This window comes from Thunnus albacares, chromosome 11, assembly GCF_914725855.1.
Source record: "Thunnus albacares chromosome 11, fThuAlb1.1, whole genome shotgun sequence".
NCBI classification, from domain to species: Eukaryota; Metazoa; Chordata; class Actinopteri; order Scombriformes; family Scombridae; genus Thunnus; species Thunnus albacares.
In genome coordinates this window covers 18,504,178-18,520,011 of record NC_058116.1, presented here as the reverse complement: position 1 = coordinate 18,520,011, position 15,834 = coordinate 18,504,178, and the positions used below count along the sequence as shown (strand labels likewise).

At 40.3% G+C, this 15,834-nt stretch overlaps 1 protein-coding gene across 1 annotated transcript in view; it reads right to left on the bottom strand.

Annotated features, from left to right (window-relative positions):
• The window catches only part of abca12 (ATP-binding cassette, sub-family A (ABC1), member 12), a 69,855-nt gene that overhangs the window by 41,300 nt on the left and 12,721 nt on the right, over positions 1-15,834 (bottom strand). The window contains exons 14-29 of the mRNA XM_044366490.1: positions 14,999-15,129; positions 13,943-14,107; positions 13,473-13,684; positions 12,834-12,967; positions 11,520-11,634; positions 8,520-11,159; positions 7,450-7,562; positions 7,142-7,209; positions 6,535-6,683; positions 6,226-6,356; positions 5,726-5,868; positions 4,089-4,250; positions 3,632-3,849; positions 1,690-2,637; positions 1,409-1,515; positions 85-185 (exon numbers count right to left, since the gene is read on the bottom strand). Coding sequence (XP_044222425.1) covers positions 85-185; positions 1,409-1,515; positions 1,690-2,637; positions 3,632-3,849; positions 4,089-4,250; positions 5,726-5,868; positions 6,226-6,356; positions 6,535-6,683; positions 7,142-7,209; positions 7,450-7,562; positions 8,520-11,159; positions 11,520-11,634; positions 12,834-12,967; positions 13,473-13,684; positions 13,943-14,107; positions 14,999-15,129 — 5,537 coding nt within the window. The remainder of the gene's footprint in view (positions 1-84; positions 186-1,408; positions 1,516-1,689; positions 2,638-3,631; positions 3,850-4,088; positions 4,251-5,725; positions 5,869-6,225; positions 6,357-6,534; positions 6,684-7,141; positions 7,210-7,449; positions 7,563-8,519; positions 11,160-11,519; positions 11,635-12,833; positions 12,968-13,472; positions 13,685-13,942; positions 14,108-14,998; positions 15,130-15,834) is intronic.

Here is a 15,834-nt window from a genome sequence, read left to right as displayed (position 1 = left end):
TAATCATTCAATGTTCTGAAGTACTATTTTTTCCCATTTTGATAAATAATAAATGTGTGACAATGGCAAGGTTGCTGCAGAGACCTGGGATGTCAGGTTGTCGAGTTGCTCTGTGACACTTGTCAGGTTAGTCTGGAAGAGCTTGGCGGCTGTCTTGATGGTCTGCTGCATGAGGATCAGGTTCTCTGTGAAAAGAGGAGAAGGGAGAGAGCGAAGGGAAGAAAAAAATGAGGGTAAGAAAGAGGTTATTAGAGTTAGACAGAAAGATGGGATGGGAAAGGAAAAAGAGGGCAATAAGGTCTGTAAGGTGACAGAATAACATGACATCCCACTGGGCTTCATTACGACTCGCACCATTACGGGGCAGCGTCGTCAGCCAGCGAGCAGCAAATGATGTGCTTAAAGTGAAGGCCTGTGCGGGACTGATGGGACCAGAAGGGTCAGCAGTACTAGATGCTGTCGTGCATTAAAATACATCTGACAAGTTCTAAGACACGCACCTCCTCAGGCTGCAAGATGTGATGACAGAATATGTAATTAGGCCAAAATTAGACAATGAGGATGTTTAATTTCAGGGTTCTCAACACCTAGAGGCCTTTGCGACAGCAAGAGTTCACTCTGTGTGTGTGTGAAGAATAGTGGGGTTGCAAAGAAGTGAAGCTGCTGCTGCTTACAAAGTGATTCTATGCACTAAAAACATTATCACACAAGCACAGACGCCAATTAAAAGGAGGTCATAGATGTCCACTTGTGTGAGTGCGAGGGGAGACGTTTAGCGAGGGCAGACAGGATAAGTGATTGAATTCTACTTTGCTAATGAGATTTAAAAAGGTGCTGAGTGGCTTTCTGCTGGAGAAGGGCCATATGGCCCTGGGCTCTTTGGGAGCTCAAGCTAAGCTGGTGTGAAGTCTTATTCCTCATATCTCCAGAATGAATTATGCTTCACTATAATCATGTATACAATAACAACAGCATTAACAAAACGGTTTATAGTCTTCCCATGGTCTCGCAATAGTTATGAGGGTCAGAGAAAAAGATGGCACTGTTCCAAGCTGTGTGATGGCATGGGCTGACAGACTGTGCTTATAAAATGCATACATACTGTCACAGCAGGTATGTAAACACAAGCTGCAGCATCAGTGCGAGCACTACAGCGCAGCAACAATTAGACTATGCATGAATGGGAGGAAATTCACTGAGGAGTCAGTGGGTAAAGTCAATTTGGAGAAACTGTGAGGATAAAGCATCAATTTGGGGATTCTCCATTTAAAGGCAAAATGAGAAGGATTTGTCAGTTGCCTTTAACTAATGAGTGCACATTTCTCATTATAAAGCTGTCCTGAGTCCAAGAAGCCTCTCATGATCCAAATGGAGCCAGAGAGACAATAGATCTGAATCATAAAGTTACCTTGAGATTCACTGGCAAGTGCTCTGGTGATATTTTTAAGTACTGAGGAGAATGGAAAGCCATCGGGAAGCATACCAACAGCAATCCTCAAGAGATCCATTGATGACCTAGGGAAGATTAAACAAGGATTCTTTATGAAATGGGTGCCATTAAGGCAAGATAATGGTGAAAAACAAATCAAAAGGCAAGATTCAAAGCATTTAGACCTCAAACTAGATCATGCCAGATTACGCAACTAGAATTCTTAAAGCCATATGAGGGCCAGTGCAAGTAACACTTACATCTGAAACACGTCAGGGAGGGTGAGGAAGGAGAGCACCCCAAGAGTAGAATCAATGGTCTCTTCCCGAGAGGCATTCAAGCCCCATGGCATGTCTCTTGTAACACCCTTCATCACAATGCTCAGATCAGGATTGGCAAAGAACATGTGGGCTGTCTCCATAATTTCCTCTGGGGTAGGAGGGACAGAGATGGCTCTGAACATTGCTGGGTAGTCAATGTACAACAGGTCTATGAAGTCATCCATGGGGTCTCTTGTGGGCATCAATGGAGCCTCACGTCTCTGTCGGACCTTCATCATATGGTTACTGCCTGTCATTCCCTGCTGATGCATACTCAGATGATGGTCCATGGGGGCCAGAAGACCACTGGTGCTTACCAGCTGCCTCAGCATTGCAATTGTGTTTCCAGCTAGGTCTTCAAATAGCCCCATGTGTGGTGGCATGTCCACATTCATCTGGGTCAGGATGGACAAGAAAAGCCTGAGGATTTCGTATATTTTGGGCAGAGCCTGAGTCAGCAGATCCAGTCCAGATGCTTGAGAGGAGGCCAACCATGCAGACAACTCGGCCACCTTCTGCACAATCAGTCTTGTGTGGTTGGATGCCAGAAATTGCTCCAAGGCTTGGTAAACCATAGGTGTGTCCCCAAATATCTTCATGTTGATCATCAGTTTAACGGCTTCCCTTATCATGTCATCAAGAGATGCCTCATTGAATCCAGAAAAATTTCCCCACATCACGGAGAAGATGTCAACCGAGGTGATGTTCGCAGAGGATAGGAAGATCATTGCTGCCTCTGTGAAGAGGTCCTGGGATGAGCTGCTGTTTTGAATGAGGTGGGAGTTGTCCAGGATGTGGCTCAGTGCTTTCTCTCCAGCCTCAATGTACGGCTGAAGGAAGGGAGCCACACTTAGCAGTTGACCTGTGAGCAATTTGATGGACGACAAACTGTATAGGAGAGAAAGTAGATGAATATCAGGTTAAGTTCATTTTTCAGATATAGTCTCATAAAAAAAAAGAAAAATTGTGAGATGAATTGTGAGACCCAAAGCAATTCTATGGAAAATGCACTATGGAGAATTTTTTATAGGCCAAGAGCATTTTTACTAACTTTTTTTATGCAATGCAAACCATGCTTTTTATTCATTTCTTCGATACAGTGATTCCAAAGAGATCTAATTTCTCAGTTTTGGCCAGGAGAGTAATATTTCATCAGCATCTTGCTTTGTACTTATTCGCATAGTTTTCCCATTTCATCCTTGATAATAGACTGCAGCGCATATCCACTGTGATCAATGATCTATAACTCATGTAGTCAGATCTGATTGATTCCCTGCGATATGCAGAATGTGATCCTTATCACCATGCCCGGCTCATTATTGCAGCTGGCGTATAAAGGGAAATCAATTTTAAGAGGATGTCTCGGCTAGCTGAATCATAGTTAAGCAGCTATCTGTGCAGGGCCTGCCTGTTTTTTTCAGGCAGACATGCACAAAATTAATCAAGTGATCACTCCAATTCATTGTGTAATTATGTATGAATAAAACTGGCCTGACTGGTGCATTGTGGATGATGTAGTAATAACAAATGGAGTTCAGTGAGTTCATGTATAGGTGAGTCTGTGTCTGGAATTGTACAGAAAATGTTCAACAATCTGATAAAATACTGTTAAAAATGATCAGACTGTCATATTCAGTGTTTTTTGTCTTGTGGCTGCACTGCATTTTGATGTGATTGCACTGCACTGTCCTCATATTCTGTGGCTGCACTGGGTCTGGTCTGTGTGGTCTACTGTGACTCCTGGTGATCATAAAACTGGGGATAAAAGTGTGCTGCAATGGATTTCTCCTCATGCGACTGCAACAGTGATTTATTTCTCTTCATCAGTCATGACAACACATGTTAGGAATGACATAATTTGATTGTAACTGTAAATGGTCACCTGTTTTGCAATTGCATGTCTTGGAGCTGCATGTACCAGTGAAGCTGTGCCTCCGGGCTGAGAGGCTGGCCTGCCAATGCAGTGAACTGACTGGAGAAAGCCATGATGAGCTGCTCTGTCACAAGTGTGCGGTTGATGTAGGCTTGGTAGAGAGATTGTACAGACTTGACAATCTTGGCAGCTGCAGCGCTCGCAGTCATTGGTCCCACATTCGTGTACTGTGCAAACAACATACAGCAGAGATGGACTGTTAGCACTCTGGCAGCTTTCCCTGTGTGTCAACACTGCCATCCAGTGGTGAAACTGTGAATTGTACTTGAACTTTTATGTAAAAAAAGAACATACTTTTCTTATTTCAAAATTTTACTCTGGTCTGAGGGACACAATCAGAGTGGAATACCCTACAATCAATTTTGTTGTTTTCAATTTCCTATCTAATTTGGCCTAATCTACTCACACTCATGTTCATGTAGACAATCTGTTCTGCAGCATAGGCCTCCAGAACAGGCTGCAGGTCGATGTTGCACCACATAGCCATGGTGGTGTGGTTTAAACCAGCTGCCTCTCTTACTGGCTCCCATAGTTGGAGAGCTTCACTGCACTCCAATGTGCCATTGGCCTAAAGGGAAGGGTGTCAACAAAAAAGCAAATTGTCTTTCACATACATTGTTCACAGAGAACCGGTTCAGTTAGCAAAGACAGATAGAGAACTAGAACAAAGTGTCTGGGAAACAAAAGACAAAGGCACAAGGGAAATATCATATCTCTGTTATGCAGTTTACAGAGAAGAAATGAAAAGGGCAGAAGTCTCACACAGGTATCATCACTTCTCATTACACATATCCAAGGCACACACCCATACATACTGTACTGTATGCGCACACACAATGGGTCAACTATGCAGTTTATGCCATGCCAGAAATCTCTGAGAGGCTGTAACAAGATTATCCCTAAGGTATACACAAGACAAAGAATAATACTTTAATAGTGTTCTGCTCATATGCTATACAGTATACCGTCAGACCAACTGATGCTGATTTTGTATTCTAATATCAATGCATGAGAAAGATACAGTATGCACTGAGGCAGTACATTAAAGTTAAACAAATACCATGACTGTGTAATATTATAATATATATAATGTAATATTGAACAGTAGACTGAAGTAAATTAAATGAGCATTAATAGTAAATTAAAGGAATACTTCAATATTTTGGGAAATACACACATTTGCTTTCTTGCCCAACTATGAAAAGATGGATGCCAGTCATGTTCACTCTTCATTTGTACAGTTTAAAGAGATTTAATGTGTTATTTAGTGAGCGTTAGAGGTGCTGGCTGACAGATTTTATTACCTTTGGAAAGAGGCAGGCTAGCTGTTTCCAGCTGGTTTGAAGTCGGAGTGGACAAAAAATTAATGGCACCATTCTATATTGTTGTCTTATTTATTTATTTCATATAAACTGACTCATAATAATCTATCTGTGAAAAATCAAAAATTGGTAAATATAGGCTCTAGTTTGGGTAAGAATATGTGACAAGCACTTTGTTTTTGTTTGTCTTTTTTTCTTTCATAGTGTATTGTAAATAAGAGTTTTCTATCAGTGTCACCAAGCAACAGCACCGACAGCACCAGCAAAGTAACAAATCCCAGCCACTGTGCAGCTGACTGATATAATATAATAAGAAGTAATTCAAAATGTTATGCAGTCAGTCAAAACCATGTTACGTGTGTCCTGGTATGAGGATGCTGTCTGTCAAAAGCCTTTTGAAGGGTAAACATGCAAATGTCTATGTATGGCAGGTGGAACAGACAGATTCTAAAGCAACAAAGAACAACACACCCCATACGTGCTTTTACATCAGCCAAGAATTTGGTAACTATTGATAATCAGTTGTGACGCCAAGATAAGAGAAAAGTATTGCTGATTGCAATAATGCATGAAGATTGTTGAAATGCTAAAGTAACTCTCTTCCTCACCTGTCTCTCTAAGACACATGCAAACACGTGCACAATAATCATACCAGCAAATGATAAAGACAGTGATATAGTGTGTACAAATGCTATCCTGGGGAGAACTGTGGTAGTCTAACCTGCTGAACTGCCTGCACCGTGTGTTCAATGGCGAGCTGCATTCTTTCCGAGACCGCAGACAAGTTAAAATGACTGCTGTTCACAGACTGTACAATATCTGTCATCAGGGTCATAACAGGCTTCTGAAGGCTTAGTATCAATGCTGAAAGAGAGAAAAAAGTAGACAGTATGAGCAATACAAATGGTTTAAAAAATGATTACAAGTTTTGAAAAAATCAAATAATAATTACTGAAATACATCAGGTATAGAAAATTAGTTATATTTATGAAATGGTGCAAGAGACCAATAGGTGTTTCATGTATCATGGTGTGAAAGGTGCACTTAACTTAAGGCATAACTACACCTGTAAGTCTTCAGGTACCATGTGTGTTTGTTATTTTACCTTTACTGAACATAGTAGACATTTTTTCCTAAGTCAGTGAGTCTTGCTCCTTCTTACTAATTTGGATCACAGAGCAATCTGTCCTTGTCTTAGCTACACAAACATAGTGTTCTCACCGTTCTCTGCTTGCATGTTGTTCACCATACTTGCTATGATTTTTTCAAGTAGTGGGACAACAGATGTGCCATTGTCCCATAGCTCTGTTCCTTCGACAGTTGACAGTATGGACTCTAGCATCTTTTCAAGTCTGTGAGAAAACAGAGCATTTTTGTTGAGGGGCAATCACAGAAGCAACTAAACAGAATGCTTTATTATGAAATATATAAACGTTACTATCACCTCACACAGACATACAAAGTATGCAGTTCAAGGTTAAGGTGTTGTCTAACCATTCACTTTCCATCGCAGGTGGCGATTAAACTTACTTGTCCCAGGTTTCTTGGTCTGCCTGCCCAGTCATCACCTGTTCCAGGACAGGAGCAAGATGAGAGAAGCCCTCCAGTGATGGAGCAGTTGTATGTGAGCCTGGACCTCCCATGACAAGTGACCAAAGCATGCCCAGGAGTTTGCCCATCTGACCAGAAAAAAGGGTGAAAAAGAGGAAAGCATTCTGTTTTTCATACACTGATTTTTAATGTGATTCAATGCAAAGCTGCAACTACAGGAATGTTCCATATACGCTTTGATCCATGAAGTATGATAGGAACACTGCACACAGGACACACAACTTTGATAAACAATAAGATCCTTTTTGTTTTGTTTGTCTGTCAGTGATGATCAATGATATTGCATTTCAGTACCCTCATGAGTGGTTTGTTTTCATGTGTCATTTGTAACTGGGTGTTGGTCAACAATTCCAACAGAAGAACAGAGATGACAGAGATATACTATCAGTATTTTATTTTTAGTGGTCACCTGTTTAACCCTCAGGACTTCTGAAGGTTTCATTTTAAGGCTTTTAAAAAGAGATGAAACAAAACAAACAAAAGAAAAATATTTCATACACACATGTGGCAATGTTTTAAGGCTTACCTGGCCAATAATTACTGGCAAATTTTCTGCTGATGCATTCCCAAAACTTGCCCAGATACTCATGTTGCCTGAAATCACAAGAAATTTTGTTCATACACTGAATTTCAATGTCAAATATACAAACACAGTCCTCCTTGTAAAACATACTCTTACAAAAAGAAACATTGTGTGACTTTGATCCACAGATCTTTAGGCTGTCTGGCATCAACGCTGGAATAATGAAGTGCACAGTGCAACCTCCACTCCATCAGAGTTCATCAGGATTCAACATGATGTCCACCTACAGTGACATTGAGAGGCTGACTTGCCTTGGCCAGACTCCAAGATGAAGTGAGTGATGTTAATGAGGACAGAAACGTAGTCCTGGGCTGTGCTGTTTGGCGGCAGGAGGCTTTGGACTGTCTTCATCTGATTCAGAATCCTTAAGAAACAAAGCACATCAATATTTCACATTTGTGTCTCATCAAAAGGTCATCATATCTCATAACATTTTATCAAAGGATTGCAGAGGGTGCAGCTGCATGCTCTTCATCTTTCTGTTTGGTTTAAGTTTTCCATCTGGACCTGTGGTTCCTAATTATGGTCCCTGGAATTCAGAGACCTGCTGGTTTTTGTAACAGTTAGCTACTTGGTGACTCTTTAATTAAAAGTTTAAAAAGTCTATTTAAGGAATAGTTCAACATTTTGTGAAATATGCTTATTTGTTTTACTGCCGAGAGTTACAAAAGAAGACTGAATTCATTCATATCTGTCCGTTTGCTTAGTGGAAGTAGAGGAAAAAGAAAGCATGGCTCAGTCCAAAGGCAAAAAAATCTGCCTACAAGCACCTCTAAAGCTAATTAACAAGTTATGTCCCATTTGTTTAATCCATACAAAAACCAAAGTGTAAAAACAAGTTCAGGTTTTACTGGTGCTTATGTGCTGTACTATCTCATGGCCAGCATGTCGTCACCATAAGGTTGCCAAGCTACCAGCAGAGACTAATTGAACTTCCCAAAATGTCAAACTATTTCTTTAATTAGCAGGACAATCCAACTAAAAGCATCTTAAATACCAAGGAGCACATATTGACTTCTGTCATGCCAATGAAAGAATACTGTCTAAACTGTCTCCTGCTTAAGCAATTCTATTTCTCTATACATACGCATTTATAATTACACATTGAATTCCTTATTTCTCTCTTATGATGACAGTACAAGAAACTAACACAGTAGGCCGAACCCCTGATAGATTTTTATTCTGGAGGACTACTTTCATCATCATTCATCATTTCAAGTCAAGTCAGCCTTGCATAATATTGCTAAAATATTTTTACCATTTGCTGATTATAAGATTATAGCAGTTTTATCATTTGCTCCAATGACAAAGTGTCACTCACATCTGATTCCAGTTGTCTGGTCCACTGGCCGTGGAGAGGGTCTCAAAATAAGTGGTCACGATTTTGATTCCAGAAAGCAGGTATTCAGCGAACATCTCTGGTACTGTCTGTTGAATGAGCATCTCAGCTCTCTTGAGGATGAGGAGGGAGATGTTAGCTGATGAGGCAAAACTCAAGTCTGGTTGGAGTATGAGCTTTAGGGAATCCTGCACAATTTCCTGGATGTTTTGCTGTACAGAAAGTGGCAGGGGGCCCGTGGCTGCGGTCAGGACCTGCATACCACTTTGGAGTGCTTCCGAGATAGCGGTCAAGAAGTGTTCACTCTGTAGGCCACCTGGTTGCTCCGCCAACATTAGGGCTTTGCTCAAGGACTGGGTGATGGTGCCAATGATGGAGAGGTAGGCCAGCTGATCATCATTGAGAATATTTGCTATCGTCTCAAGCAGGAAGTCGAGGTCTTTCACAGGGGTGGAGACGTTCATGGAGGAGTTTCCCCATTGGAGCATACTAGTGAAGACCAAGGTGACATTGGGTTGTTTCATCCACTCCTGTATGATGTTGAGGTATAGCTGAATTTGGAGCTCAGTGGCATGCAAGAGGGTTGTGTTGAACAATGGCCCTGAACCGTAGCTATGGACACTGTCATTCTGAGCTTGAAGGTTGACCTTTATCAATTCAAGTAGATGCCGGAGAATCTCAACTGTTGTTTGGCCAATTTCCCTCAGCCCTGCACCATCTATTGGGTACTGGAGGTTGTTCATCAGGTTACCAATCTGGTCACTGATAAACAAATTAAAATCTGCCTGCGCCAGCTGTAATGTCACTTGCATGTGTGTGAGGCGGAAAAGGGGCTCGAGGAGGTCTGAGTAGGAGCTTTTGCTGGTGACATTCTCCAGCCTTTTTAAGTACCATTCCACAATCTCCAAGTATACTTTATTAATATACATGGGGTTTGCTGTTGAGGTGGCGTTGAAGATGCGGTTCAAGGGTTCAGGATTGGCGGCTACTTTTAACAGGTTTTCAATCACTGTGATTTCATTCATGATCTCTGGAGTGTTCAGATGGTTCAGCTGGAGGTTCATCTTGATATTGGCTAGGGTGATGTTCAGGGCATGTATGACAGCCATATTTGTATTGGAGCTGAAGTCAACTTGGACAATATCACTGATAGCGCTATTGACGATTAACGGGATTAGGGAGAGAATGTCTGTCTCATTATGGAGAGCAGGTATGTGTGTCAGGAAACTGCTGACCCCATTTATCAGTTCCTTAACACATTTGGTTGTCACTGTTTGGTTACGCTGTGGTTCAAAACACTTGCGAGCATTGACTATCTCCATTATGTTCACCATTAGGTCACTGATGTTTGCAGCTCCAGCTAGGGCAGCGATGTGATTCAGCTCTTCAAGGGTTAGATTTGACTGTTTCAGAGCATTCTGGACTTGAGACACAGTAATATTTGGTGTAGCCATGACCAATCTGATGAAATGAAGGGTCTGTTTGAATGTTTCCACATTGGAAGCATCCTGTGGAGACAGGAGGAGTGAGAAGAACATTGATGCAATTTCCTCACGTTCCTCTCCCCCCAGAAGAAAGTTGGGTGTAGCTAATTTGATGGTGACACTACCGTTGGCCGAGAGCATCATGTCTAATATCTGTTCCACGGATGTGAAGATTTCTGGGATCCCAGCCAAACAGTCCTGGCCTGTTGCACATGAGGTCATCTGATCCTGCAGAGTTTTGAAATCCTGGAGAAAGAGAGCAGCTTCCTGCTGGACTTCAGGTGGAAGGAATGCTACAAATTTCTGAATAACAAGGTTCTGGGCAGCATCCGGTCCAGCCTGAGTAAGGTTCTCCAGGCTCTCAGGGGTGAGGAGGTTGAGAAAGTCTTTGGACAGCAGGTGGAGGTCAGTGACTTGAGCTGTGCTGAGCTGCCCACCTGGTAACAAGACATGGTCGATTTTTCGCAGTCTATACAGAGACACCACAAATTCTTGAAGCTGGCGCATGTACCCAAGGATGATGTTAGTTGGGTCACCATTTGGAGAATCCATCACTGTCTTCAGTAGCTCCATGGCATGGAGAATGGCCTCCACAGTGCCTGCTGAGGTTTGGTTGGTGAAAGGCTGGATGGCTTCTCTGAGACGGGCTACATCATCAGGATGGAAGTAGTCAGAATACGTGAGCAGAGTGTGCCCCATGATGTGGGGGAGAGACATGGTGAGGTTACCCTCCAAGGAGAGAAACAGCATTATTAACCGCTCCAATTCAGGCATTGTTGGGTCTGTCTCATTGAAGGTAAAAATGTGCTGGTTAAGCCTGCCAAGCTTTGAGGCAACATCAAGAACTTTGGAGACATTTATGGGGCCGTCACTGTAGAACAGAGGCAGTAGTGGTGCCAGACCTGTAGACTGTAACAGGCTCTCAATGAGGGGAGGCATGACCTCAGAGTTAGAGATGTTTCTGTCAGAAAGGGTGGAGATCCTTTGGACAAAGCCATCCAGGTTTTTCATCAGGTTAATCATGTATGCGGAGAGTGCGTCGCCACCTTGGATTTCTTGTTCCAAATATGATACTGCCAAATGTTTATAGGTGTCACCAAACACATACTGCAACAGATTCACAGTTCCTTTGAGAGAGCTACAGAGAAGAGAGGAGTGGATGAGACAGTGTAAGAATTTTATGCATACATTACTCGAAATGTGTTTTAAAAAGTGACAATAAACCGTCTTCTGCTTGTTGTAATCACTTTGTTGGTACTATACTCAATTCCACATTTGTCCAAAGAAGCTGCCTGTTTAATCATGCTACATATTACATACTAACAGCAGCAATCAGTTAATGTTAATCATTTTATTAAATTGTTATTTTTAATTAATCAACATCCTATCAACAGTTAAAAGTCAATAACAAAACAGAAAATTCCATTTCACAGTATGTACATGCAGTCTTCACATTTAATATGATATCATTCATTAAGACTCAGACTTTGCCACTTACTTCACCAGGACGTCTTGATTTGGTGACATCAGTACCTCAGTCAATGCTTGAACAAACTGGTGCCAGTTCAAACCAGTGTCACAATGAATGTTTGAGGTATAGATGTTAAGAGAACCTAAAGGAAAAGCAAAGATATTATACATTCACACATACTTGAATTGGTTGTGTTTACTTAGTTATATAAATAATTACTTTGTTTTGAATAAACTACTTTAGGTACTTAATGAATACATTTAACAGAATTTGGAGAGATATTTACTGCACGTATTCACCCTGCTCATATTTCACAGTCAAATTAAGTTTGCGGTTGATGCCACCATCACCTGCCGTATTACACACAACAAAGAGTCTTCATATCGGGAGAAAATTAATAATCTTGCAGTGTCCCGCACAAATAACAGGCTACTGCTAAATGTCTGCAAAAACAAGAAGCTGATAGTTGATTTAAGGAAAAGGGAGGCAGTGACACACACCCCTGTCTACATCAGTGGGGTGAGGTGGAGTGGGTAAACAGCTTCAGGTTTCCTAGGAATCAGCATTAAAGAGGACCTGTCATGGACATCATACATATCCACCCTGGCAAAGAGGGCTCAGCAGCGAGTGTATTTTCTAAGAAAACTTAGGAAAGCAAAATTCTTATGCCAGGTTCTTATTAACTTTTACAGAGGGAGCAATAGCAAGCATCCTGACTGAAAACATAACAAACTAGCATGGAATATGCACAACCCAAGACCAAAAGGCTCTGCAGTGGGTCATTAAAACCGCCCAGAACATTACTGGTAGACATCAAGCAGGCATCAGTGACATCAGTGAGGTGCCTGCTCAGGATCCAAAAGATACTAAATGTTTTTGGTTTTCTTTTGCACATTACACTACTTTTTTTTATTCCTTCCATCTACTTTTATATTCTACTTTGTTCTATTTATTACCTATTTGTTTCATCAAATTGTAAATTTTAAATATTTGAATATTTGTTTATACATGATCTGTATGTGTAGTGTGGGGGGTCATTTTGCAATCCTGTATTGTATAATGACAATAAAGCTAAACCTTGAACCTTGACATGTGAGCTTCATAGCAGACCAGTGACATCCTTTATTAATTAATTTAACATGACTATATGAGGAAAAGCAAAAAAAGAAGAATGGAAAAAAGAAGAAAACAAGTGAACAATAAAACTGTCGAATTGCCATTTCTTTTTGTTGGTTATTGTATATTTGAAATATATTAATATATGATTTATACTTCCAATGGACTTTTTAGTTGCTGTATACAAAGGGAGATACAAACAGAGAGAAAATAAATGAGACTCACAGTTTGCTGGCTGAGTTGTGACATCAGGTCTGTAGTTCAAAATCCAGTAAACCATGTGGAAATAGTTCTTTACCTCGGGCCACAGTTGACTGTTCTCAATCTTTTCTCCAAAATCCACCATGAACAAGAAAACACTAAAAGCAAAGGAAAGCAAAGCAAAAGCACAACATTGTTGAGAAAGTGATGACACATGACACCATGAAATGAGACACTGTGCACATAATCTAAAACACATCATGGTGGAAAATTGATCCTCCTTATCCACTGATATTTTTTAAATCAATTCAATGAAACAGGCCATCTGCAGAGCCTTGTCCAACTTAAATCTATTTTCTTCACTGAATAAAAAAATAATGTCAGTTGGCCTGGGCCTATGTTAAAGGCATTTTAAATGTTATCTTTCTAAGATGCCCTTTGCTCTTTAGTTTAAAAAAAAATGGCTGCTATGAAAGTAAATGAAAACATTACTTCGGAGTAAGACTAAGGTCTTTTATAAGACTTTAAGACTGTTCACTAAATAGCAGCATTTTAGAGGATATAACTACCTGTAATCAATCATTTGTTCAAAGCAAATGTACATAGCACAGTAGCTCTATTGAATGAAACCCTGTAGATATATAATCATCACATTATAAAAACCTTTGTTGAAGAGTCCCAGTGACATTAAGAGTGCTGTTGCCTGTTGCCATCCAGTTCATCCAGTATTCTTCACCCAGCTCTGTGACCAGTCTCTCCGTAAACACTCCAAACTTCAGAGTGTTATTATACAACTTGTGCCACTCAGAGAGAATCATGGGAAGTGTTACATTATAGTCTCCTTGGCCTGTCAGAGTGCTGTAAAACTCTTGTGCCTGTGGAGAGACATAATATGAAACAAGATTTTAAAAACACATCTGATTTTAAAGAAGTTTATTGAATCCCAAAGCTTTAAATCAAGAAAGCGCATTACCAGTCAGAGGGAGCAAGATTTAGTAAAATAACCATAGATATATCAAGTTTATTTTTTAAATTTAATTTTATTGATTTTTTTTCACAAGAAAACTCAACAGGACACCTTTAAATATTTATAAGTAAAAAAATGACTTCTGATGAAGTTTAGTAACTTTTACCATCTGAACCAAAGGCAGCCACTTCATCAGTAGAGATTGCTGTACAGTAGAGCTGTTCTGGCAGATCATTGATCTCCACACCTCGATCTCTACACTCTTGGTTGACAACAGCCACTCGAAGGGAGCCAGGACATCCTTACATGTTGAAGACCCATTTGCCAGAATCTAGTGAAACAGAAACAGAAAGAGTCACCTGTGAGTTTGCTGCCTTCAGTGTTGTTTTTTTTAGCAACTTGAGACAACTAGACAGATTTTAAAACAATGCCCAGTTTAATCCACTTATATAAGGTACTCATTTGGAACTGATGTTAAATGTAAATGTACCAAAAAAGTCAATTTAATAATCAATGACACTGTAAATTTGAGTGCATGTACAACTACAGTAAGTACAGGAGGTGAAAGCTGAAAAATCTCAATGTCACGGTCACATGGTTGTCATTGCCATGCTGACGTCAAGAGAGAAATAGGAGGCCAAGAGAGTAGGAAAAAGGTAATGCTGATGAAAAAAAGTTGCCTGCTTTTTAGAGACAGTGTCCATCACCTAATGTCCATCTGAAGAGCAATTTCTTTTTTCTTACTGATAGAATTGCAACAGGTTAATATTGGCCGATATAAATCATTCGGGTTCTTATGCCTAGGTGTGTAAATTTTCTAGGAGAATTTACAAATTTACAAGGTTGCAAACTTTGAAAGTGTCATAGGTTGAACACCTATGATAAGTAAGTGTTCAGGTAAGATCCTTTCTTTGCTGTTGCCAACCTATGGTGCTCATTAGCCTCAAGGCTTAGTGTTCTCCTTGATGTAACAACAAATTATTCCTCCAGTACTTTGTGTACCATGACAATCAGCCAATCTTTAAACCTGTCTGATTGCTTGTGGTGCAAGAACTCCATATTTTACTGACTCCACCCATCTAAGCAATGACACTGACTGTAATGATGTCTGAAACTAAAAAAAGAAGATGAAGAACATCAAAAATAACTTTTTGAACTAATAAATTTCTTTAGGAGATTCATACCCAAAGACTTATGGTCAGTTGAAATACAGCTTGCGTACCTTCATAATGACTTCCATTCCACTGTCCAGGATACGACCGATCCAAACGCTTGCCTCAGATTGGTTTGTCAGCAACGTAAGGTAAGTCATTTGGAGTCGACCGGTATCTTTCAGGAAATCATCCATCATGTCTGCAAACCAGAGACAGTGTAGACAACAAACATACAGCAGAGACAAAGCCAGGTCAGAGGACTATATTTATATTTAAGGTTTAAACTGAATTGCAGTTTAGGTAAAAAAAAAAAAAAAACAAAAGTACATTTTAAGCACAGTTTTAGAAAGAATTCCACCTACAGACACCCAACCACTTGACTTCAATTTCTTTCATGCAAAACTTCCCAGGAGGTTATTTGGGATGTGTAACAATTTTCTTTTTGTGTGAGTGTGTGTATTCATTTCCCTCATGTAAACTCCTCTAGTCCTACTTTGGGTTAAAAAATCCCTATCTATCATCGGTCCCCTGAGAAAGGGTGTGAACTTGTTCCATTCACCTCTAGGTTATACGGTACATCTGCCCCCGCAGAGAGAACAATAGTGACTGTGGCAGCATGTAACAGAAAAAGTATGTCATTCTTCTTACACTACACATAATATGTCCTGTGAACAAGTTAACATTAAATTTAATCTCTCTGCTTTTGTTCTTTCATTGTAAGAGCTGATACCAAAAGTTGATATTTATCATGTACGTCTTATTTCAACTATTTCTATCAAAGTTTCCTGTCAGAATCAATTTTTATCTTGACAGGAAATACATTGTCTATGCTTGTGAGTAGACATCACTAGGAAAAAGAAAGACCACCACCAGCAGCTGTTTTTAACAGTGATTAAAATGAAAG